The sequence below is a fragment of the Molothrus aeneus genome, chromosome 7 (assembly GCF_037042795.1).
Source record: "Molothrus aeneus isolate 106 chromosome 7, BPBGC_Maene_1.0, whole genome shotgun sequence".
NCBI classification, from domain to species: Eukaryota; Metazoa; Chordata; class Aves; order Passeriformes; family Icteridae; genus Molothrus; species Molothrus aeneus.
In genome coordinates, this window is record NC_089652.1 from 20,652,964 (window position 1) to 20,680,257 (window position 27,294).

Here is a 27,294-nt window from a genome sequence, read left to right on the forward strand (position 1 = left end):
AGTTTGTGACTCTTAGGGTAAAAATGGGAATCTCTAATGGAGATTTTTGAGTCAGGTGGCACATTAAGCTAAAGTTGCCAGAACTAGGTGCGTTCTGGCTGTTCTCAGGAAGCAGATGGTTCCGTGAGATTCACTGCCAGCTGGCATGGACTAACTTAGCTGGCATGAACTAACTGAGGGCTAATGCTAAACAGGCAAGCAGGGAATTGCAACCAGTTCCTACTGACTGCTTCTACTCTGTTACCACCAGTATACGATAGAGGCAGCATAAAATCTGCTTATTTTAAAGAGAGAGAGAAATTATGTCCATAATTTATATATCTGCAATTCTAGTCCCAGATATCATATAAGAAATCAATGCATTTTTAGACATTCTGGTGATGACAGAGTCAGAGCCTGTGAGACATCTGACCCCTACTTAAAAAGAAGTTTAAAAATGCCCGCAGGCTCCAAGCAGAACTTGCAAAACCCTCTGTGGGCCTAACTCACATTCTTTTGTAGCACAGCTCCACTTTCAGTCCACTTCTTTGGAAAACAAACAAGATTCTTTTAATACAAAAATAATAATGCTAAATTAATAAAAACAGTAAATATGAGTTTGTAGAAAATATGCCATATACAAAACTATTCCTGTCTCCCGCCAACTTTATAACAGAACAGTCATGGGTACAAGTCTGACACTTCCAGATACAAATAAAGGAAATGTGTTCTGGCTGGAAATATCACAAAACACTTGAAAAACGTTCTTAGAGAGCTATTGCCAGTGATACAATGTCAATTCATTAAGGAACCTCTCAGATCTCCCAGGTATCTGTGCTAGACATGGTTTTCTAACAAGTTTCATTACCAACTCAAGACACGAAACAATAGAAAAATAATACATCAAGTATTCTGAAGACATAAGGCTAGGAGAAAAGGTATTTGAAATTTAGAACGACCTTTACAAATTGACAAGTTTGTCCAAAAGCAATTGGATTTATTCCAATAGAGACAAGTGGAAAATGCTACACTTGACAGGGCAAAATCAAATAGGTAAATACAAAATATCACGATGTGGCTGCAGCCACCACTGTACAAAATGATGCAGTAACTGTCACAAAATACAAACCGTTTGTGAATCAACAAATACAGTGCTGATATAAAAATGACTTAATTTTGAAATGTGCTAATGTTGCATGTATGGCATGAGGTAAAGAAAAAAATCAGAAGTAATTGCTAGAGGAGTTAGCACCCAATTTAAGGATTTCATTAAAAAAAACCCCACGCAAACAAAAAATGTAACAAAAAAAGAGGCAAAATAAAAACAATAAGAAGAAAAAAAAAACAGACTAACTGTAAAGATTGAAAAAAAGAATAAAAAATGAAAATAGGTATAGAAAATGCAAAACGGCAAATAGGATTACTTGCCTTAGGAAAGACCAGAAATGAGGTGAATAAGAGTTTTTAAACTGTATAAAGACTAATATAAAGTAGTCTATGATTATCTTAGTCTACAGCAGATGTAGTAATATATTCAATCAGAAATTAGGAAAATGTAGGTCAGATATTTAGAAAAAACCCCTTTCTATTTGTGTGACATAGTACCAGAAACAACTAAAGGGGAATGGAATGGAATCTGTTCTTCAGATGGCTTTAAGAATAGGTTATCATCCAAAACTTCTGCATGACATTTGTATATTTCAAGCATGCTGAGATGATAAGTATATTAAAAGATTATAAAGCAATAAGACTTGGATCTAAAAGCATTTAGTTCTTAACTGAGCTTTCCTAACTTTCATTGATATAGTCACCAGTTAAAATATGCATACAGACTTTATTAAAAACCTATTATACCTAATTATGAATACATTAAATATACTAAAAACACTAAAATAAATAGAAGGGGCTAACAGATAAATGGGAGAGATTAACAATATGTAAGACAGAATAGCAATCTACTATAGATATGTTCAGAGTTGTTCTATCTGAATTTTTAAAGATGTTTTGTTAACACAGTACTAACATTAACTACCTAAAATGGTGGAAATAATCTATTATGAGGTACAAAAGAGAAAAAAGTGCTCATTTCTTGATTTTCCAAAGAGAAGAAACAACTTAAAAGACAGCAATATGGAATCTAGTTCTTATTTTGCAAGAAAGAATCTTGGGGTAAATCACTGGCATTCTCTTAAAGGAGTGTCTATGCTGTGCAAGGGCGTGTGGTGCAAAGCCACTCACCCAACTCCAGAAGGAACAACAATTCCATTAATTCTACATTTATGTGCTCTGGCAGGATTCCTGGGCTAGCTGATGTTCAGATGTGAGCTTATGAGACTGGGCACTACCTTGCACTAACCTAGCTGTTACATTTCAGATCCCATGTTAGGGCTGTCACACTATTTCAAGAGGATTGAAGCTAGCATGGAAATTTCTGGTTTATGCTGCAATGTGATTTTACTCTAAAAGTCATATTCAGTGAAAGAAAATGATATTTTGCTACCCAATATAATGTTATGAATGTTAAATTATATAATGACAATGCTTTAATTTATTAGAGAGAAATGAGTGCTTTTATGTTTCTTGGCCATGTTACACACTTTTAAAGGCAAGAGAAAGATACTGATGTTCTCAAATCTGATTAAATCAATACCAGAATATCAATGCAGTAGATAATATAATTAACTCTTACTTTTGTCTTCGATGTATTCATCCCAGTTAAATATTGTCATTGTTGCATTAATAAATGTTCCATTTTCACCTATAGAGCTATTAAAGATGGAAATAACAGTTGTTTCAAAAGTAGAATTGTCTGGAGGCCACTGCAGGCATTTGTTCCTCAGGTTGCCCATGAACAGCTGCAGCCCTATCAGTGCAAATACACTCAGACAAAACACAGTCAGGATCATGACATCTGAGAGCTTCTTCACAGACTGAATCAGGGCTCCTACAATAGTCTTCAGGCCTGCAAAGAGAAAAGATTATTATTATGATGTTAAATAGATAATAAACACTCACAAAAAATCATGTGACTTTTTCCTGATAAAGATATCATGCAAAAAGACTAGTAATTTGTGACATAATAATTTTAAAGAAAAGCCCTATTATTTGGAAAAATGAATGAGAATATGTAAGTTTATACTTATTTTATAGTGTAAAAAAATAAAAATTAGATAATACCAAACACATTGTTTTTGCCAGAACAAGTGATTTTATTATTCATGCTATATTTCAACCCTACATAAAATAGCATTTTTTGCTTTTGCTGATGCTTCTTGCCCAAACCTTTCTTTTATGAACTTTTGCAATGTATTCTATATTAATGTAACACCATTGTAAAGACATTATATGTGCACATTGAAATGATATCATAATAATCTTGTTACAGTATATGAGGGGTGATGGTTTGGAGAAGAAAGACATCTTTGGAACGATAGCCCATGCATGGCCCATGCTATCCTTTAGAGTTTATTTTTTTTTGACATAACTTAAAACTGAATTAAGTTGCTATATCGAGTGCCTCCAATAAATGAGAAAATTTGCATCAGTATGAAAGCTTAAAATTAACTTATATTTAAAACATATAAAGGAAAGCTTGATGTCATAAGATGCAAATCACATAGGCTGTTTACTGCAAATATCTCATGCAAGAATTTGTTAAACTCAAAGGCTGATTTTTTTTGAGAAGAAAATACAATTAATACAAGCATGAATCAATTTAAATAAATTACATCTTGATTCCTGCTTTTTTGATTTGTTGACAATGTGTAGCAAACAAGGCTTATGCTTTGAAAATGTGAGTACAGCCTTTGTAGAACAAAAGTCAGCCTCGGTGTTTAACCTCGCTCTCACCTGGAATGACTGATATTGTTTTCAAAGCTCGGAGAACTCTGAATGTTCTCAACGCTGAGACATTGCCCAGGTCCACAAACTCTGTCACATATCTGTAATAGGGGAGTTCACACACAAACACAATGACAGCACACAAATAACAGTTGGAGATACGAGGGGCCTAACACCTTACATCAACTACTTCTTACCTGGAATTACAGAAATAGTTTTCAAAGCTCTCAATACTCTGAAAGTTCGAAGAGCTGAAACATTGCCTAGGTTTACAAATTCTGTTACATACCTGTAGGATTAAATCACAATTACTCAGAATTGAGGCAGATTTTATTCTATTTGCTTGGGTCTTTGAGCAAGACCTTTTCACCGTTCACCATATTTTGCCTGTGTTATAAATATACTTCTGGCCATAAAATTAAATTAAGTTTTATCATAATAAACCGCATTGACTCGATGTTTGAAAACTAATCTGGTCAGCTATTAGCAGGAAGTCAAAAGGATTCCTTTAATTCTGGTATGCAGAAAGGAGACAGGATATGAACAGTTCAGGGTGACGGCATTCACAATCCTAATGGGCTGGCACACCATGCTGGCCTCCGCAGCACATGCTTGGCTAGAAATACTAAAATGTGTAAAAGAGTAGAAGAAACATATTGAAACTGCAGGAAGTCCAGGCTCCAAATATTCTGGCTGACAAGATATGAGGCAATTTTTAGTCACTAATCTCATGCTACCAGAAAGAATTTTTAATAAAAAAAAATAAGTAGAAGACTTACGCAAATGTAATGACAGTGAAATCTAGCCAATTCCATGGGTCACGGAGAAACGTAAAATCTTCTAAACAGAAGCCCCTTGCAAGAATTTTAATAAGTGATTCAAAGGTATAAATTCCAGTGAATGTGTATCTGAGGAAAATATGCAAGACAGAGTTTATAGATCACGTTATTTTTGCAGTTTATTCTCTCTAGTTGTTTTATTCTCATTTTCTTCTCATTAAGTAGCATAAGAAATAATGGCAGTTACAACCAACTTTAACATCAGCATAATTTATACCATAAGGAAAGAGAAATGAAATTACGATTAAAAGTCTGATAACCCACATCTTAAATTCAACTTCTACATTCTATGCAATAAGTCAGATGCAAAATTCCCAGTTACTTCATTGGTGCATGTTTATGACCAGTCTGAATTCATGTTATAACAAAACACACAGATGTATTATCTTAGGATTTTAGAAGTTACTTTCAGGCTAAAAATTCCTTTCTTCAATGTTTTTTTTTAATGCTGAAATGTTGCTTACTCCCAAAAGCTGGCAAGTGCCAACCCTCATGTCTTCATTGCTCTGTAACTGTGCTGTGGAGTAGATATATCCAGTACTTTACCTTCAGCAAGAGAGATGTAGTACTGGAATCAAACAAGTGAAAGAACAACCAAAATTATTTATGAATGCCAATAAAATTTTGACTAAAAATGTGTTGAAATGTAATTTAATTCTGGCATTCTGAGTAATTTTAATCTTTTGTGTCCAAGTGATGTCATCCTGAAATTTAGTTTAATTTATATCTTTAATGAAAAGGAATTCAAATTAAACTGCTCAAAAAGCTTACTCTAACTGAGCTAGCCTGAAAAGAATTTTCCAATATGAAATTTTTCCATTCAATTACTAAAAAATTTATTTCCTGCAGAACTTTACTCCACAGATGAGGACATCCATTGTAACTCTAACTGGCACAATATACAGACATGAAGAAATATTCAAGCAACGAATTTTCATCATAAATATTTACTAAATGCTAGGCATCCTGAATGCATAGAGACTTACACTGAACTCAAAATGAGAATGTCTTTGTTGAAACCTTAATAGCCCTATGGTGTTTTGATTTCTGAAGATTAAACAGGTATGGATCAGCCCGAGCAGTGGGAATGTGAAAGAAGCAGCAGAAAGGAAGCACCAAGAACAGTGTTCACACAGTGGCCTGCCGCTTTGGAACTGTCATTGTGTATTGACACCTCGAAGCTAATTGGACCAATTAGCCAAGCAGTCATCATTTTGCACCAATGATTAACTAACCATTTCAATACTTTTTTAATGGCTCACTCTGCATACAAGTTTTCCACTGTTAGATTGGTTTTGGTAAGAGAAAGCTGCACTGTGATCAACACAGCCATCCATACGATGATTCCTTTATGTGTAACAGTTATTGCAACAGAGATGAAAGACTGCATTTCCCTGCATTCTTGCACAGATGTGATATAGAACACAGTCAAAAATACTTATAATCCACTTTTTCTGTATGATCATAAGAATAGCTTTTCTTACATTTTCCTTCTAGTACTGCAAACAGAGGAAGGACATTAAAGAACTTGTCATGACACAATTATATGTATTTAATGTTACAGCAAGGGAAATAGCATCAGAACACCTGTTGATAGGATATCCCAACAAGGTAGCTGTTGCCAGGGGAAGCCATCCTAATATAATTTACAGCAGTTTATTTCTGATTATTGGATATTATTCAGAGAAAATCCATTTGACTTACTCTACATTCTTTGTCCAGTCTGGAGGGTTACTCATGGTCATAAATACGCAGTTGGTCAAAATAGTGCACATGATAAGCATGCTGAATAATGTAGGCTAAGAGTTAAGGAATGTAAGCCAGAAAATGTCATAAAAAGAGTATCAAATAACACAATGCTTTGGTAGATTTTCACTATCAGGAGCTATCTATTCCTCTACTGCTCTTTTAATAGCCAGGGAAAAGCCCTGAATATGTTAAAGCTTTCAATCCCTGTTTTATTGCCACAAGAGAACAATCATATACTAAAAATTAGAAAATCTGAAAGGTATTTTAAAAAGCACCCCAAGTCTAAAATATTTTTTCTTATTGAACAGAAATGTCACCCTTTGAAGTATTAGTTTCTAATTTAATGGAATAACACAAAAAGTATTTCTTTTAGATTATCTAGAAAAATCTGAACTGCTTCATGCATTCAAAGAAATGAAAAATACATTTTCTTCACTTTAATGTTTTATCATAAAATTAGGCATGTATCAACATTTTTCCTTATCACTACGATACACTGAAAGCTAGCTGCCACATAGTAGGAGAGAACATAGGGAAATCTTAGTGAGAAAAGTATTTTCTTGCTGTTATTTTATATATGACTTTCATAATATAAATGCTTTTGGGAGGGGAAAGCACATGTGATTCTCAAAAAAATAAATCCAAATAGAATTCCAGAACAGGTCCATATCACTCTAAATCTACAACCTTTTATTCTCAGAACTGCTGACATTCTTCTAATATACAAAAATACCACAACCATCAAAATGAAAACCATGCAGATGAACCACGAAATGCCCACATGATGGCACCAACACCTAAAGCTACAGACAGGACAAAGCTCGAGTTTGAGAACAGCTGCAGCTTCTTCATGTGGTGCTCCTAAATAGAAATCCAAATACAATGGGGTGAGGAGTACTGTGAGGTCCCCCTTGAAAACTTTTCTTTGCATGTCTATGCTAATAAAAACACCTTTAAGTGATAATGATACCTCTACCTTCTGAGCTGTCAAAAAACTCTGGCATCATATTCAACAGTCCTTTGGGTTTTCTGTGCAATGAATATATTTTAAATCCTTTATGAGAACCCAGCTTCCCTTTACGGAATTCACATATGAACAGAGCAAAAGAGAAATAAATATATTTTTTTAAATATTAAAAACCCATGGTACAAGTGTTTCACCTGCCCGTACTTTACATAGGCTTTCAAAATCCTTTTTGATGAAATGTCCACTTGGAGTTGCAGATCCTCACTATGCTTTCATTAGTGGAAAAATAATTATAATATACCTTACCATAAATTTAAACAACATGTTTTAGAATTCTGACTTTGGTGACTAGCCCTTCACCACCACCTCAGTCCCACAATCTTCTATTATTCCCCATAACTCAATATAATAATGCTTCAGAATATGGTAAAGAGTGTCACATAATTTAAAAATAATTATTTGTAGTGGCACCTGTAGCAAAAAAATTGAAAATAGGCTATGTAGTATCATGATTGTTTTGGAAGTCATTTGTAGGCTAGGCATTGATAACAATGTCTAGCACACACCAAGCATTGTAATTGTCAGTCTTCCAGTATACCAAGACTGAAAAAAGTCCTTTCAAAATTTAGTCTACATAATCTTAGGATCCCTATATGCAATGCTAACACAAAGCTACTTTCAGTGTGCTTATGTTAGACTTCTGTAAATACAAGTGTGCAAACATTTGTATTCTTTCCTTATTAAGTAAGCTGGCTTTCTGAAATCAATGACCTCATTGCTCACATTGGTATTTGGGATGAGACCAGTGGGATGCCTACTATAGTCTGCTATTAAAACACAGAAAAAGGCAAAATAATAGTTAAGTAATTATAATAATTTAGCTTTTCAAATCTCTACCTGCAATTGGAAATCTCATGACCTTCTTGAAGACTGAAATTAAAACATCAATAGGCTTACAAGTGTATAATGCAATAATGATCAAGAAATAAAACAGACAGGTGAGATACATACAAGACTGAGAATGAATAACAAAACAAAAAATCTAAGCTGTGTTATGAATCTATCTTTCTGTAAGTGTTATCTGAATCAGAAAATGAAAAGGAATAATGAAACCATATTTTCACTAAATACTCATGCATGCACAGATCTGGGATCAAAGATTTGATTTTAATATACAGTGTCAGGGAAGAACTGAAAGTATTCCAAGCAATATAGCTGCAGATGAAAAATGTGGAGGAGGGGAAAGATGAAAAAAAGACATGAAGATTACAGAAAAAAATAAGAGGGAAGGAAAAATTATGTGGAGGAAGAAAGAAGATACAGAAATTGTAAAGGATGATGACTGGTTGTCTGGCTTCTGGTATTACTATATTAGGATCCAGCAATGAACAGAAATGAAAAAGGAGAATGAGAAAAAGAACAGAAGACAGAAATAGTAGAGAGAAGAGGGACAAAGCACTACCGATCACATTGATCCTGGGACATGTGCCAGAGAATGATTTAAATACTAAGTAACATTTAATTCATTACAGTTTTAGACTAACCACTTGAAAAGGATATGAATGTACCAAAATCTTAATAGCTATTTTTCTAAGAGGATTGAAAGGAGTTAACATGTACAGGGCAGAGGTGGCACTGAATCGGAATATTGCCTTCCCTTTATTTAATACTATAAAGGTCTGGAAAAAGAAAAAGAGAATGAAAAAATGCATTTAGAAGATACCAAGTTACAAACCCTGAATCATTTTCATTTCATCATTAATCATATTTGTTCAATATGCTCTTTTTGCATTGACACAATCCCCTTGTCCAGTTCACACATTGTAGCATCCAGCCAAATTACTATATATACAATTAAATGAACACTTAAATGCATCAATAAAGAAATCATAAGTAATCCTGATATTGCTAGCTAGTAAACAGAGACAAGTAGGAAAGTAATGTAGGCAATATTTGAAGAATTAGCATACTTTTTGTACAGTATAATATATACACTGAGGTGTGTAACTGTAACCAAAATGAGAGCCATTAAAACTTCAACTTCAATCTCTAAATCAAATAACCATCTTAAATTATCAAATCAAAGTACTAAGACAAAAGTAAGTCAAAGTGATCTAAGTTTTAAGTGATCATGCAAATATGGAAATCAAGAGGGTTCAATAACCATTTTTGAACATAAAACTAATGTACTCAATTTTTGCTGTACTCTGAGAGCAATGTATTACTCCCCTTTTCAACTATTGCTTGTGATAGTTCTGTACCTGCAAATCTATTTTCCTTGTCATATTTTACTTTCACCTAATACAGAATTCACTTTATTCACTGTATCCAGGTATTTTCACTCTCTCCAGTTTAGGCAATAACTCATGTATATTATCAACATTTAAAAAAACATTTTTTAAATGTAACAGTGCTTTTAAAATCCAAGCGATAAAGAACCTGTACTTTTTTTTTTTTTAATTATGTTGATTCCCCCACATCTGAGGAAAGTCCTGTCTATTTCCATAATGTCTTCTTTCTACACATGGATGACTTTCATGCTTTTGAAAGGAAATGGATCTAGATAGCATTGTGGCAGTCCTAGGAAGCCCAAAGGGCACATAAGCCATGCAGACCTGGAACAGTGCCAGCAGCCATGATCTAACTGAACTGAAATTAGAGGGCAGCATTTGTCAAGATTATGCTCTACTTTCTGAGCAGGTGTGGCAAATAGAGCAGCTAAAACAACAATGCCTCTCCCTGCCTGAAATAATAAATTATAAATTATAAAAATCAATGGTTCCAAACTTAACATGTTTGCGGTCTCCCATACTTAGTGATTCTCAAGCTGTACTTTGATCATTTATTGTACTAGAGTCTGTAACATGCTCTTTACTATGAAGATTTTTCAACTCTCTTCCTATTGGTCCTGGAGTTAATAAAAACAGGACTCCTAATAATCAGAGCTCTTATGTTTTCTGTTCCCTTTACTCTGTCAAACCTCTGATGAAGTAGCATTTGTGTTATGCTGACTCATCAAGTTATGCTAAAAAATGAAAATGGAGCCTGACCCAAAAATGATGTTCAAAATATGCAAAGAATGCTAAGAAAAGTAATAGGAGAAATTATGATTGCAACATACAGCTTGAAGTCTTGCTTTGCCTACTGGAAACCACAATGCTTGTAATGAAAAGATCATGACAACTGCTATGCATTTCTCAATCAAGAACAAGAAATTCAGCAGGATTTTACTTCACATCCACACTTAATTGCAGAATTACTCTTCTAGTTTCGAAAGCATGATGATACATGCTCTAACTTTAGGATTTCTGGCATTGAATTTAGATTTTTACTACTACAGAATGTGGAAAGAATTAAGGAAAGGAATCGGTACTTTGACCCAAATTCTATTTGCCTTCCAGACTTCAATAGGGTAAATCACTTGAGTAAAGGGAGCAAAACATGATAACTATTGAAAACCTTGTTTTCAGATTTAACTCATGATTCTCCATACATGAATTCCGTTTTAGAAATCCTGCAATGAACACTTAAGGCACAATCGATTTTTTGAGCTATTCTGCTTAGTTATTCATGGTATGCCTATATTGGTATTATTTCAACATACTACTGATGAGGCATACCCCTAATTCCTGCAGGAAATATCTTCATTTGCATTTTTTCCCTTAGTCTGAGTTTGAATCATAACAATTCTTGGAATCTTTCTTCATTTTTCTTTGAAGCAGTTTCTTCACTTTCATGGGTTTTGTTTTTTAATTCACTTGTTTTTGTTAGCTAGTTTCCACAGGAAAGAAAAGAAAGCAGGAGAAAAAAATATGAAAACAAGGGGAAAAAAATAATTTCTTCTTTACTAGTAGAATAATGAGACTGCAATACGTATGATGCCAAAATCAAAGGGACTGAAAATCTGGAGGAAACCCAAGGCCATCTGGACACTAGTCTAAAGTTCAACACTTTTGTGCTGGCCACAGCAGTTGTTGTTACTTTAAATCAAAGCAAATATGAGGATTGTTGTTGTTTTTTTGGTTTTTTTTGTTTTTTTTTAAGTAACATCTCTATAAAAATAATTTTTTAATTATGTAACATTCTGTCAACACTCCAAGTGCAATTGCTACCTCCACTTTATTTATGTCCCTCTTTTGAACACCTCCTCTTTGAAAACAATCCTAGTACAAAATAGAACTGGATAAGAAAATTTTTGCACCCAGACTAAGTTGGATATATGATGCCTCTACAGAGTAAATATGGATCAGGATGATCATCATATCCTGAGAAATTATCTTTACATACTTCCCAATCCTTCCCAGTGACAAGAGAATGCAACCTAAACTTTTCACAACAGTGAAGAAATCTAGTAGTAGGATGTGTAGCTATCTGTGAGATGGATTTCATATTGAAGACCTGCTCCTTTCACAACTACAACACAGCAATTAGTAATTATTCTAATGATAAACGCTGTGCTGCTACTTCAATTCTCCTGTGTGTAAAACACTGAAAGTTACAGGTTTTTATAAAATCCCAGGTTTATTAAAAAAAAAAAAAAAGTGCATCTCTACTTATCTATAAGGTCCCACAAGCATTACTAATTTCTGTTCTAAGAGTGGAGATTTCTGCCAATCACATCAGCTGTCGGGGGAATTATTATATGGAAGCTCTAGATCAAAAATAATAGAAATACTATCTCTTTGAAGGGTTGTTTATTATTTAGTTTTCTTAAAGTCCGATGGAAATACTTTTACACTCACTTTTTTATTGATATAATATGGGTCCAGGTCTTCCAAGGGCTCGGACACCATTCCTGGAGGTATGTCGCCGTAAATAAATGGCAGGGTCTTTCCTGCCTCCAAGTCACTGTTTGGCTTCGGGCCATCTTCATCATCATCATCTTTGCGTTCTTGTTTGGATTTTTGAGCTTTCTCTTCATTGATACGCTGTTCAATAGCTGCAAGGGATTCTCTTGTGAAGAAGCGGAAGCTGTCGGGTCCTGGTGGTACCAGCACTGATTGTGCCATCTTTTCATCCTGCACCTCTTAATTACTGTTTAGCCTCTCTCATAAAAAAAGTGCTAAAAATCAAAACAAAACAAAACAAAAAAACACAGAAAAAATTTAGAACAACACATCTACCAACAATGTAAAGTAATATACCATCACAGAATTTTGTGAGGGACATCTTGTTAAATTCAGTAATTATCATCCAAGAGGAGGCTGCTGAAATGAATTTTTAAATTTGTTTTTATTTCAAGACAAACCATCTTCCTTTGCAGCTTGCCTCTAAGTGTTGTCACAGAGGTATCGATTCTTAAAGCATTTAGTTTAAAATTCACTTAGTGCTTTTCACCAATAGATTGTCAATTCTACAGGCTGATAAAAAAAATTTATATACAATACAATAACATCTTTTGCCTTTATCAAGGGTCATGTTATCCATTCCCATGAATAAAGTAGGAGATATTTTCCATTACATTCAGTGTGAGGAATCAACAGTTCTGAAGTATTTGGTTCAGTGTTGAGTGAGACTCCAGACAACGTAGCTCCTTATTACCCTGAAAGCTACATCTTGGACCAGTCCTCCCTCTAGCTATATGGACCAGAAATGACTCTTAGAATCCACTATTGCCACGTAAGGCCAGAAGGATCAGTTGAAAACAATACAAGATGCTTCTCTTTGAGTACAAATATGCTGCCTTTGCTGAACTGCCAGCTCAGGAAACAAGGTTCAGGCATAAGCACCTGTATTCAGATCCCCTGCTTGGCAACACACTGTGCACTGGAAGAATTGCTGAATTAAACAAAACTGATCCTTAATCATTACATCCTGCACTTAGATCTTTTACATCTGATATCATATCAATTGTACATATATTTCACAAATTTCACCAGCAAGAGCAGGGTCATCTCTTCTTAATGAAGAAGAGGCAGGCAGTTCAGTTAAAAAGAACAGTGGAAAATATTCCCAATGCAAATACTTTGATCTGAATTTGCAAACAGGCTATCTGCTGTAGCCTACAAGAATTTTTCTCAAGCATCCTTCTGAGTAAGCATATTAAAAATATAGCAAATGCAATAAAATAACAAATTCTGAGTAAGACAATATCCCCAGAAACAATAATCAGATTAAAATGATACAAAAGTTTGAATACAATCAGCCTGATCCTATTTTACTGTCTCACTTAGCACACATACCCCGGCACAGCCGCAACAAATTAATATTTTTGAAGGCTGTTAAATAAGCTGCAACATGATGCTTTCTCCTCCTTTTCAACCATATGCACACAGCCACTTACACCTACACAATCCACACAGATCCCAACTCCTGCAGGTCTCCCTGTGAGCATGCTCTTCCACTGCAGGCAAATGCACCTGGTGCATTCTGTCATGGACGGTCACCAAACTGCTGCTGGAAGCTGCTCTCACCACCAGCAGCAGAAAGGTTCACCAGGAAAATGAAAGTGGTCCTACAGCAGGATCCTGTTAGATTTTATTTCTAATTACAGAAGGGAAAAAGAAAAGAAAAAGAAAAAGCATAATTCTGTTTTAATACTGCAGGAAACAATTAAAAATTCATTACCAGTGAAGAATCTTGCCGTTATGTGGGTTTGGAATGGCACCAGAGAAGACTGCAGTTAAAATTCCATCATGCCTTTTCCTTTTTTTTTTTTTTTTTTTCCTTTCTTCTTCTTCTTTTTTTTTTTTTTTTAATTCTCCTTTTACAGACCACACCTAACTTCCTGCTGAAGGATCCTGGTTATTGAAGTAAAGTCTGGCATTTCCTGTGTGAGCCTACTAAGTGCTGTAACTCTTACTGCCAGTAGATGGTACTGATATATACTCATAAATTCTTAGAAATGGTAAAGAATTTTTGCATGCTTGAGTTTGCTTAAACTGAGACTCTTGCACTAAAATATATGATTTTATATAACCAGTCAAGTCTCAAGATTCTCAAATATTCTTTTGAATACATAGCAGCTACTGCTGATATGACCATAGCTGTTAAAACTGTGAAAGTGTGAAAGAAAGAAAGTAGGAGGGATAGCGAAGTAAGAGAAATCAAAAAATGGAGGTTACACAGGCAGAATATAACCTAAGCAATTGCTGAAACTGTATTATCAGCAGTCTGGATTATTTTAAACTACAGGTAGTGCAAATATTCTAAAATAAATGCATGCAATATGTTCACTGTGCATTCTTTCTGAATGCAGAACGGCCAGCAAAGGGAGGGAAGGAGGGCACTTCTGAGTGTTTCCTGCAGCAGAGAGTTCCTGGACAGAAGTCAGCTATTCTTGCTCCCTGCTGCAGCAGGTGGTTGGGAGCACAGTAAGCCACTCTCTGTGGCAAATCAGTAAAACACCCCCTTTGGGCCCCACTCCACCAAAACACCATCCTACTTCTTTCCACCCTTCTGCTTGCTCTGTATTTTCCATGCCTACCAATTTTCATACTTTTTCCTCCTGCTGCACCAATAAAACTTTTTTATCTCTCTCCTGCCTCACCATCAACCTTCTGCCCTTCCCTCCTTCTTTCACACTTTTCACACTTCCTTCCTTCTTCCAAACTTTTCAAGCAAGACACATTGCTGTATCCATACGTTCAGATCTTCTGGCAGTCATTTACTCTCTGCTGTCTCCTTTCCTTCAGCCACAAAGAGGACAAAAAAAAAGGTCTGAAAACTAATAAAAAGCAAAAGGTCAATCTAAAGTGAGAGATGTTGGAGAGGGAATTAAGAGAGTGACTGAAGAGACATCACTGTGGCTTTGAAAAACAGACACTGAAGAGAGGAGAAAATATTGATAATTTTTTTCCTTTTGTAATTGTGGTGACAGAATGAAGAGTTTGACTTGGTCAAAATAAGATTTTTGAAATTTTCAGCAACTAAGACAAAATGTGCCAAATCAGAACTATAATTGAACCACATCAAAAGTACTGATTTGGTTTTGATTAATTTAAATATTACACAATATTTTAAAATAATGTTAAAAGCCTTTTTAGAAAAGTGTTTCATTCTATAGGGCTTTCTATTTTCACAGATGATTCAAAGAAATAAACAAAAAGTTTACAAATAATTCCATGAAACCAATTTTTTGGTTAAGAAGCTTTGGATGAAAACTCCTGGCTGTCTCTAATTAGGACTACAGTTTACTTGTGGCTGTTTTGAACTCTCAGAATAAGAGGATTATGAGGCAGCACAGATTCACAGAAGGAGTAGAAGAGCTTCTACCTACAAAAGCATTTTGATTATTTGTTTGTAGGCATAGGCAACTGCTTTTGTATGAAAGTTACAGTAAACCAAGTACCTGAAAAGCTGGGCTAATTCACACAATATGGAAAAGGTGCCTCATTCTTCCATTAACAGTAAATTAAATGAAAGCATCTGATTATTTGTTTCTTATTGTAAGAGTCTGAAATTACCAGAGATCTCATTTTGATTCCAGCAGTGCTATACAATCTACAAGCACAGTGTGAGGAAGGACAGCAAAAAGAGAAGACTAAAAAGAAATAGCCAGGGGACATTGTATCCCATTGCATTAAAGGCTTAGGTCTACTGTCTTACTAGGCTGTAAGGAAAAATGAACAAGTATTTTGGAGAGGCAGTCTACACAGGAAATGCAATATCAGCTTTGCAGTCTAAAAGAAAAATATATATACTTCTAAAGAGGAGACAACAGTAATACATCTAGAGAAGCTTGTAACAATCCTTAAAATATATTAGATAATGTACATAGCTATAGTAAATCTAACAGATAAAATTATTAGAGCTAAAAGGGAAAATTATTAAATCAAATAGAAAATATCAATGAAAACCCAATTCAACATAGCCTATGTTTAAGAACGATTGTGTGAACATGGTAAAAAATTGCCTAAAACATAAACATGAAATAAGAATAGCAATTCTGGTAATAAGTCATTCCAACTGCTGTCTAGCTTCCCACCTACAGCCATGGGTACATTTTATGAACAGTTTTATCACTGACGGTATCCATCTTCCCTCTACTGTGGCATGTGTGAAAGCTTGAAATGGACCTTGTCATTTACTCATCTGGTAAAATACAAGGCCCACAGAGAGGGTAGAAATGAAGAGTTGTTCAGTGTCATGTGTAAAGAAGCTCCACATGAGGGTGAATGATTTTTGACAGGACAGAGCCAAGAGAAACCTCCTAATCTTTTCCTGATGTCCTAAGAGACATTTACAGACAATCCTGATTAATAAAATTAGAAGGGAAATAGATTACCAGTTTTTCCTCAGAAATGTGTAAAAAACTGTCTTTGTTCAATGGCAAAGCAAAGCATTAAAATGCACAATTGGCAACTGGCCATCATTCTCTGTGGTTCTGTGATCGTTTTACTCTCCAGCTGTGTGTCCCTGTACGATATTAGATTGTCCCTAATTGCATGACTTTTCATTTATAGTTCTGAATTTCATTTCGTTCCACTAACACCAGTCATCAAGCTCATCTAGTCCTTTCTGTATAATAGCTTGCTCAGTCTTTGACAACGCCTTACAACTTTGTGATAGGAGCAAATTACATTGGCATATTTCCATTTCTTTGCTGAAACAATAAATTAAACTTTAAATAAAATCTGTCCCAAAATTAAAACAGTGGCAAGCAACTTTGACCAAAGCATAGGTTACTGTGATACTTGCTGCAGTTTGCAAAATACGTTAATACTACTCTAAGACCTTCAATCTTAAAAAAACTCAACACCATTAATTTTATGCTCTAAAATAAAATAGTATTTTAATTGAAAGAGCAAAAGAGACCTACCTAAGCAGAGCTTTTTCTTCTTGTAAATAGTATGCATTTAATTGAAAACATTGAATCTAAAGAATTCCTGTCACCTCTTCCCCCATGATACTTACAATTCTTACTATACTACTAAATTAATCATGGTGATCTAGGTAACTGAAAAACATGTTTGCTAGCTTTGAGATGACATGAAACTGGGAGGGCTACAAGTAAACTGGAGGATAGTATTAGAATTTCAAATGTCCTGACAAACAACAAAATGGGCTCAAAAAGAGATGCAATTGAAGAAATGGAAGTTCTACATTTTATACTTAGACAATATGGAAAGAATTCAGGCCACAGAAATAAAACATCCAAGGAAATGTAGGGTCCGTGAGACCCTACATCTGAAAGCTTCCAGGGAGATAGAAAATTTGAGCTCTTTCTGTCTTAATTTTACATTGAAAAGATCGATTGAAGACACAGTGACTGTCTTTATATGTCCGAAAAGCTTTTCCAAAGAAGCAAAGGAATTTGTTTTCTTTTTATCTAACATACAGATAAACAGGTTGTGGCATTAAACTGCAGCAAGAAGGTTTGTTAGAAAAACTTTTTACCAGTGAAAAAAGGGAATTAACAGAGTAGACATATGACAATTTTTCAAGGACTTTAAGAAAATCTAGAACTCAGAAGGAAAAGATCAGTAGTTAAGTGTGAGTTTTGTAGCAAAACTGATCAGGATGAGAATCAAGAAACTTGTAACAGGCCTTCACTGTTTTAGGGTCTTAGTAAGTGTAGGTTTCTCATTGTTTTGTGCTGCTTCATCTGTTATGTTTTTCCACAGGCCTAGAGGAAGCTGTCAGCACTCCACGGAACTGCATCAAAGATTGCATAAAATGGGATTGCCCTGTTGGAAGGTGGGAGGTTTAGAGCTGGTGCAGTACCTCTGCTAAAATTTATGTTTTCACTGCTTCACTACTGAAATTAGACAGCAAATAAACATCAGTCCTCCTGTGCCTGAGGTTTGTGTGTCTCATACAACGCTCCACTGTCTGTTCAGTAGCCATAGCTGAGACAGAGGCCCCTTCATACAATATCGTGTGCTGAACTGTGCACTTTGAGCAGTAGGTGTTCCTGCAAAACAAATCTTTCCAAATGGCTCTACAAGAGCTATATAAAAACACAGCTTCCTACACATTTCCAACATTTTAGATGGATGTATAACCAGCAAGTTACCTTTGAAAATGCAGTTACTTGAAAACTTAAGCCAATATGAGATAGTTCTGTCAGAAAGGGCAGATGCATTTTCCACCCACTCTTACCCTGCTCATTTCCCACTGTGTTGGCCTGAGCTTTTCTGCACCTCTGCATTTTAGCCAGATCAGCCCACTAGTCTGGCTGAAAACTGTAAATAACTGGGCAGATTTCAGAATGATCAAAGAGCTGATCCATCACACTTCAGAAAAGGAATCAGGAATCTTAATGTCTCGAGATGTCCTCTCACTTTAGAGTGAAAAGGACTAGCTGGCTACCTTCAGCGTCTACCAAATCATAGTGCTTCACCTAAGTGCAAGCTCAAAAGGCTTAAGGCACCAGAATATGAACAAATGGATCTCCAGAGCCTGAACAGTGGAGCAGAACAGGGCCCTAACAAATATTGGCACATATCCTTTACCTGGTATAGAACCCAGTATAAGTAGAATAAAAAGGCAAAAAGAGTCACTAAAATGCCTAAATGCTAGCAAATCTAAAGATCAAATTAGGCTACTACTGAGTTACAGCAGCCACAGGATTGCTCTTCCAAGATCAGAAAGTGACCAGGATCACCTGTTTCCTTTCAACATGGACATCAGGACAGCATTTTAAGAAAAATGTGTAGCAAGGATCATAGAATGTGAAAGCAGATATAGAAAGATCCATACTGAGAAAGTTTGGGGGTCCTTCAAATCAATTTTCTTACTCTCTTTAAAACTTATTTCAGGAAACTATCCATAGGTCTCTGGCAAGATGTACTTCAAAGAATTATTTTTTAAAAATTGGTGAAAATCAGTTGTTATCTTTAATTACTGTTAACCAATAATTGGAAATTACTTGCATTTGTTAAACCATTTTCCTCTTTTATCAGAAATAGCCTTTGAAAAATTGCTGCTTTTCAATCAAATGTCAGAGCACGAACAAAAAAGCTACTTGTCTTTCCAGATGAGAGGCCCTTAAATCCTTCCTTCTAGTTAGACAATTAGACAATCTGGATTTTTCACTTGATGAAAATACCATTCTTAACTTTTTTATTTACTACAGTGAGATAAGCTTTCTGCCAGACTGTAATGATCTCCTCCAGTGCTCCTTGACCACAGGGAAAAACAAAGGCTGACTTAAATCCAAGAAAGGTTCAAAACAACAGTTCAAGTTTCCCTTGACAAAAAGAGAAATACTGTCTCCAAATCAAAGAGCAATGTGGGAAGACAATGCAAGAGTATTCACCAAATCCCTAATGAAGCTGATTAAGTGATTACAGCCTTTCAGCTATCTAGCTTCAGTGGGCTCTTCTTCAAATCAATCTTTGCCCTGATACACATCATGAGAAACTATCCCCACAAGTAGAGTCTTGTGTGTCAGGCTAGAGATATATCCATTTTTAGTGTGTTTGTGTGGGGAGAGTGAATATACAATTCAAAGATGCAATGATAACAGAAGTGCCATATGTATGGGATGAGCTAGATATTTCCAGATGCCAGAATAGGAGAATGTGCTGACTACTTATGCTGTTAATAAAACATGCTGTGATTTCTTTCCTGACAAACCAGAACTCAGAATTTAGCATTCCCAGTATGGGCATTATGCAAAGATGTTTAGAATTAAATCTCTAATTAATCTTTACTACAGCATGGCTACAGAAAATTCATATATAATTTATATCCTCAGGATACAAGGCACCAGGTAGATGGGAGATTCTAACATCTCCCAAACATCTGTCTAGAAGTTTTGGATGAACAACATAAATCATTATTCTGAACCTACTGGCAAATTATTGTGGGAAATATTCTGTGATGCTACTTTTATCGCCTCTTAGTGTATTCTGTTGCAAACACACCCTATGAATAAGCCTGTGCCTTATCAGTTATCGCTTACGTAAGCCCAGGCCAGGCTCCGACAGGGAAGCCGGGCGAAGCTTCCCTCGAGCCAGGGACAAAGGGGCACGGACCGAGCCCTCCATCTCCATGAGCTGCCGCGAGCAGCCCCCACTTCCACGCAAAACATTTCCACCCTCTCCTTGTAACCCGGCACCGCCGACAGGGCGGGCGCTGCGGCGAGCCGAGAGCAGCGCGAAGCAGGCAGGGGAGTAAGGCAGGGGGAGCAGGGCGGAGCCCGCCGGGCGCCACCGCCCAGCCCGCCCCGCCGGCGGGTGCTGCAGGTGCGGCACCGAGCCGCCGCCCTGAGCCTCGGCACCCGCCGTGGGCACAGCCAGGGGAGCCGGGCAGCCCGGTGTCTCTGGAAGCGTCGAGGCCGAGTGAGAAGGCGGCCGGGGAGGCGGCGGGGAGCGGCCGGGCTCCGCAATGGCGCGGCGCCCAGGGGAGGTTGCCAGGCAACCGGTCCGGCGGCTGCGGCACCGCGCTGCGCAGGGGGAGCGCCGCCGCCCGCGGGCCCGGGGACTCCCGCAAAGCCTCCGCTGCCACACGGCCTGCTCCAGGGGGACAGCTGCCCCCGGCGGCTTCAGCAGGGCCCGGTCACACGGGAGCAGCAGGAGGGGCGGGAGAGAGCAGGTGTTTCGGGCAGACACAGGCAGGAGAGGCAGAAGTGGAGGGGGTTGCTGAGGGGAACCCGCCCTCCAGAGCCACCGGCGAAGGAGAGCGGAGCCCCGCCGGGCGAGGTCCCTCCCCGCTGTCCCAGGAACCGAGCTGAGCAGCAATGGAGCAAAATTCAGGCTTTAGCATCAGGGCGGGAAGAAACCGGGGGATCACCATCCCTCCTTCAGTTAGCTTTGCGTACCGTCTGTATTGGATACAGAGTCAGCCATGCTGCCTACTGCCTGCAGCCAGCCAATTCCCCTGCTCCGGGTGGGCGGGTGTTGTGGGGCTTTTTTAAATAGGAAACGGTGACTGTAAAACCATAGAAACGGACCTAGGGAGTGGGGTGCTGGGACAGTTTTTACATCATCTCCACTCTTTTCAAGCTGTTTTTGATAAAAAAATTAACCTCATCCGCTACATGCCAAAACCCCTGAGTTTTGACTCGGTATATGTGAGAGGACGTGCGGGTGTACATGTCCTATTTGTAACTTTGCAAATTAAAGAGAACCTGGATCTGAACGGAGCATTGTCTAAATAGGCTTGCATTTGCAAAGATAGCTGACTAGTGACAAACAAAACTGCCTGTTGAGAAACTTCCAAACCCAAAACACAATAGGCACAGAAAGCTTGAGGACCATCCCACATGGGGGAAACAAATATCTCCATGGATAACAGATGAGAATTTCTCCCCCGGGAACTGTACTGACGCTGACAGGTTCCCTGCAGCTGCACAGCACCAGCTGCCAAGGGGCTCCTGCAGGAGTTAATGCAGCTTGAAAGAAGCATTAACTCCTTGGATATCTATCAACCTTCAAGGGCAGGATGCCACAAAATGTTTCCTCATAAGCACTACTCATGCCTCTACTACATAGCTGCACCTGGAAACACATCAAGGTCTCTAAAGGAGATAGAATCACATGCACAAAAAAACGCAACTACAAAAAAGCACAAGTGCACAGTACAACTTCCTTTCTCATTCATGATCCCCACCAGATTCCCTTTGCCACTGGAATGGAAGAGCTGGCTTTGTTTCAGTAAAGTGCCACTTCAAATAAACTAGAAGCAAAGTGGTTTCAGTGATTCTGGAAATTAAATCACAGATGCGGTCCCATATTTACTTTTAAATATTCTTTTAGTCTTAGGGTGGTTTATGGTTAGCGGTTCTTACTATATCCTTAGGGACAGAGTGCAGATGGGTCCAAGCCAGCTACTAGTTACAAGTTGTGATGTCTCATGCTAATTGCAGATGGGGCTGATGGTACTGTTTATTACTGAGATACTTGACATTGACCTATCCGTTTTCCTTTTATTTTTTTCTTCTTCCTCTCTTGATCACTTATGCCAAACTTGAAGTGCTGGGGCTAAAATTTTACATTTTTGCCTCAGACCAATTTTTAGAGGGAAGCTTCAAATCAAATGAAACTATTTCTAAGAAAAAGGCAATGTATATGTATTTACCCTTAAATTTTATAGCTACCAATTTTCAAAGCATGAATAAGTCACATTCTTTGGGACTTTTTCTTTTTGAATAGTATCTTTAATACTTGCTTAGAGTTAAAATTTTTGAAAAATTAGTTTGCACGTATTTGAAAGAACACCCCAGAGATTTACAAGGGTGAATTACAGAGATAATGCATTTTTCTGTTTATGTTTCATTGTCCATATGAAGGCATTTTCCTTCAACTGAAGTCTGTCTTTGTGGACTCTGCTGATCCAGGAGTGGGAATGCTTTCATCTTTTTGTTCTAGATCATTTTGTTATGTTCGTTATTAAAGAAACCAAACCAAACAAACAAGGAAAAAAAAAAAACATAAAAGCCCAGAAGGAAATGTAGAAGGAAAAGGGGGCATTTAGGAGAAAAGGGAGACATATCTCAGATTGAAGACCGGCAGCATAAGAAACCTCCAGGGAAATGATACGTGTAAGAACTGTCTGCCTGGATAAAGCAACTGTCTCAAAATTGGCTGCAGTAGTCCTGCAGGCTGGCTGCAGAGACGTGAAAATTTCAAAGACTTGTAGATTATTATGATCATAAACTTCATCTAGGTTGGTCAATTTGAATACAAAGGAGACCAGGCTGGGGAACAGAAGCAGAGGAGGAAGCAGTATAATGGAGAAAGCAGACATAGGAGAAAGCAAAAAAAACTTGGGACGAATGAGCAAGAGAGGGAATACTGAGATAACTGGACTGGAATTAATTGGACGGATGGACAAAAAAATGTGAAAATGAGTTTATAAATGTGACAGGATCTCTGTGAAGTATGTGTAAACATGTATTCAATAACTCATTCATATGTGTATCAACATGGCCTCCCTAAAACTGTGTATGAACACGCCCATAAAAGGCCCCTATTACTATAGGAAAAAGGACTGAAATGACAGCATAGAATTGAGGTCTGCTGTAGTTTTAGTGCATTTGTCAGTAGATACTGTAATGCAAGTTCACTGTCTGATGTAGTATACAATATGGATGAGCTCTTAAAAGCAGTGAGATTTGTTTTGGAGGAGACTTCCTTGATTTGTTGGTGCTGCACAGGGATCAGGAGAAGTGACTAGTGGGAAGGGGAAAAGAAGGATGATAACTCTGTGTCCTTCATGCAAGGTCTGTATGCTGTTTTGGAGAACTGGCCATGCCACAAGTAGGGTTTGCCTTCTCTGGCATTGGATGCCTGTATCTATTGGCATCTGCATCTAAGCCAATCTGAACTCCTTTCATATTTCTGGAGAAAAGTAGGTCTTGTAAAAGGCAATTCTTCTGACCTATTTCAGATATCTACCCTAAGATGAGGCAAGTTGTGCCCACATCAAGAAGTGTCTGTCTCTCTGGACTGACTAGAAAAGGGGCAAGAGATGAGTACTCAGTACTGCCTGATGGTAGGCAATTCACTCAAACTGCTGTTTTCACAACTAGCTACAAATCATGATTTCTAGAACGTAAAGACAGCCTTAATTCAGTGCTCCACAGCATACTTTTAATGTGATTTTTTAAGTGTGAAATATTTAGTAGATCCTTTTACTTCCACACCTCCTTACTAAATATCAGCCACTTATTTTGCACCCATTACCATTGTTCCCATTTTGTGTTTTAAGAAGCAGAACCACATGTGTTTTGGGAACCAGAATAACATATGAAAATATATAGGGTCTGCATTCTGATACACATTGACAGAGACGGGGGAAAATTGTATACTCCTGTTGTAGTACTGAACAATATGTATTAATTACTGTAACTTTAATGGTTATTATGTATTACAGTTCTGCCAACTGTCCAAAGCTTCACACTACAGGCATCTCTACAACTGAGTAACTATGTATTTTAAATGAAGATGTCATCAGTAGGAGACACATAAGACTGGATGTGTATTCAAAATTTGGCAACCAAAAGGGAAAAATTAAAGCAAACAGCATGAAATTACATCCTATGATGAGTAATATGGTTGTTGATTTGTGCAGAATGCAGCCAAATGGTTATATAGGATTGCCAGACCATCATACAGGAACTGTTAGAAAGCTTAAGAGCTGCCCCTTCATCCCCTCCATGTCCCAAGCAAAGGCAGAGAGCAAATATCATCACTACTCCCTAGTGACCTGCATGCTTGTTTCCCTGGGTAATGAAAAGCCCAGTCAGATATATAACATTAAAAAGCATTAAACAAGTCTCTATTAAATTTAGAAGATTTGCTTTTTGCTCTGAAAGGAAACAGAGTAGTTAATTGGCTCACAATTAAATAGAAATGCCATTAAAAAAAATCCTGAAACAGTTTGCCAGGCCCAGTTTCTGTTTGCCTTTTATAGTGTTCTCAAAACCTGTCATATCAAGACATAAACTGAAAATATTCTGAACGCTATGAAAACATCTTTATGGATCAATTTATCCTGAGGGACAATGTGCCTATGGTCGACACATGCAGTTAAGTAAGAGCAGGAAGGTACTATCACTATTGCATCAAGAAACTTGAAAGGCCTGAGGGAGCAATGCAGATTCATAAGTGCAGGATCAGAGAGAATGGTTATGAGTGCTTACTCTGATATTCTGACCAGTGTGGATTATACCAGTCCCTTGATTTAAAAAGTGTCTCAGCTGAAACACACCAAATTCATGAGAAACCCTTAGTAAGTTACCTTGTGGCAAAGTATTATTGCAATAACATGGGTGCCTTGTTTCATACTCGGACATCACTTTCCTGGGTAGTGATGTTAGGAAAAGAAGAAGTGCCACAGAAGTATGGAAATGTGCCAGAAATGGAAAGTTGAATACTTACATCATATAGCTGCCCAAAACTAATTTTTTATAGCTCCTGGTTGTCTTCATAAGAGGGAGAAAACAATTAACAGCTTTAAAGTTTAGTCTTTTTTTAAAAAATGCAGATTCAGTTTCAAGGTAACTTTATTAAAAAAAAGGAGTGGAGGCTTGCTCATTATAATATTTTATAACTATGGGGAAAAGAAGGATCGCTGAGGACAATCTACAAAATTCTAGGCTAAAATAAAACTGCAGCCAGTTGTAACCGGACTATTTGAAACTGAAATTTGTTCAGTGGAGTTTGATAATTTTTTTCCAGTTCAGAATAATTTCCTAAATGTACGGGGTTTTTTTATGTACTGAATTTGCATTTGTTGGTATGTGTGAATAAAACAACAGAGCAGATGCTGAAAACCTCCTCAGGAGAGTTTTTCCATTCCCACTATGATTGAGCCAGCAAAACAGGTTCTGATTAGAGGGAATACAGGAGCTCCCCAAAGATTTCTTAGAAGAATTCCTTGCTCACAGCATCACCTGCAACTTGGAGCTGTACCACTGCAAGGACGTTTTCCCACAGGAGCTGTGCATACCACGCTGCTTATTTCCATACAGAAACATGGATACACAAGTCAGTATTTCCTTTGCAATGTATTCAACTTTTTTTCATATAAACTCAATTTGTATACCCTTCTAAAATTTCTATTTCCCCCATCCTACATTTGACTGTGTTTTGCCCATCAGTCACTCTTTAGATTCCCCCATGATATTTCCTCTTACCACAATTCCAGAGCCATTTTCCCATCCTCACAATATTTATACCAGCTCACCAGCTCACTCAATTTCTGCATCATATCCTTCATCTTTCTCACTAAGGACAGCTTATTTTGAGAATGTGTGAATCCATGAACTAATTTGGAAGTGAGGTCAATACTGAGAAAAGCTATATAATCCCTTTCCCAGCAATGGAGAACACTTCTCCAGAGTTCCCAGCCTCTGCCACTCCAAAGAGCAAGATATCAGCATGAGTAATAACACCCAAGTGTTCCATATAACATTAAAGGTCATCATCACCATCATCATTCCCTGAGGCTTATGTTCAGTTTTTTTTCCCCTGAAGAATACTACTGGAGTAAAGTACCAGATTTTTCTGTGTGAGAGTAGCCTGCCTTTGGGCTTAGCTTTGAGGGCCAAAGCTTTGCTTCAGATCCAAAAAGATCCAAAAATTTCATCTGGCAAAAGCACAAGTATCTTTTTATGGTCACAAACTTAAAGGCCGTGAAGCACTTTAAATGTTAACTATTACTGAAAATAACATTAAAAATTTTGAAACAATAAGTCTTGAAAATGTTATGACTGTTGCATATGTTTAGCCAACATAACTACAAAAGCAAACTCTTTGCCAGATGTAAAATGTTATTCTGTTGCAAAGTGACTCTTTTAAGTGTGGCCCAGTAATATGTACTGTCTATTTCTTTCAAATAAAATTGACTTCCTTAAAGGTTTCCATCTTCCCATTGCTTCTGAGAGTAAAATTTGGTGCTTTTCATTTTATCTATTAGTATTTTCCAGAAGCCAAATGAAAGCAGAACTCAACCTGCACCCCTGTATTTTCAAAGCATATTGTCATTGCCTCACCAGGAGAACTTTTCAGCAGTATTATCGCGGTACTTGTGGGACTGTTTACTGTCAACACTTTTGTAGTGCTACCCATCACAAAATGGAAACCAGGTTCTGCACTCAAAAATCTAACCTGTGTGAACACATTTGCACAGGGTGTTTGTGCAGCCATCACCAAAGCCTCAATCTGCAAACAATTGTGCAGTGTTTGCCCCATGTCTGCTTTCAGGTTAACACAACTACAGATGGAAGATTTTTTCATCCTGCCTTGTGTCAGTACTTATCTTGTAGTTTCCATGGTTGCATTATTGACTTTCAGCAAGGAGAAAACACATGGAGCTCACACACTCTACAAATACACCTGTTAAACTCTTCAGATACAACCTTGTGTGCTACAGTGCCGGTTAAAATAACTTTGCCAGAGACTTCCAGGAGGGAAGATTTATCTAACAAAGCTTGCCTTGTGGCCCAAGAAGTAGGATTTTCCACTCATTTGGCTTTGGTACAAATGTTTAGTTTTACACAAAATACAACTAGCATACTTAGAGATA

General features: G+C 37.2%; 1 protein-coding gene across 6 annotated transcripts in view; it reads right to left on the reverse strand.

Moving 5' to 3' along the window:
- SCN2A (sodium voltage-gated channel alpha subunit 2) overlaps nt 1-27,294 on the reverse strand; it is a 73,507-nt gene that overhangs the window by 40,848 nt on the left and 5,365 nt on the right. For 2 of the 6 annotated variants that reach the window (XM_066553929.1, XM_066553925.1), the window contains exons 2-7: nt 12,117-12,436; nt 8,933-9,053; nt 6,363-6,450; nt 4,599-4,727; nt 3,829-3,920; nt 2,669-2,941 (exon numbers count right to left, since the gene is read on the reverse strand). In XM_066553929.1, the coding sequence (XP_066410026.1) occupies nt 2,669-2,941; nt 3,829-3,920; nt 4,599-4,727; nt 6,363-6,450; nt 8,933-9,053; nt 12,117-12,383 (970 nt within the window). In that variant the 5' untranslated portion in view covers nt 12,384-12,436. Of the gene's footprint in view, nt 1-2,668; nt 2,942-3,828; nt 3,921-4,016; nt 4,109-4,598; nt 4,728-6,362; nt 6,451-8,932; nt 9,054-12,116; nt 12,437-13,941; nt 13,992-27,294 lie in introns of those variants that run through there. The other 4 variants (XM_066553930.1, XM_066553927.1, XM_066553926.1 and 1 more) reach the window with 3 other exon arrangements.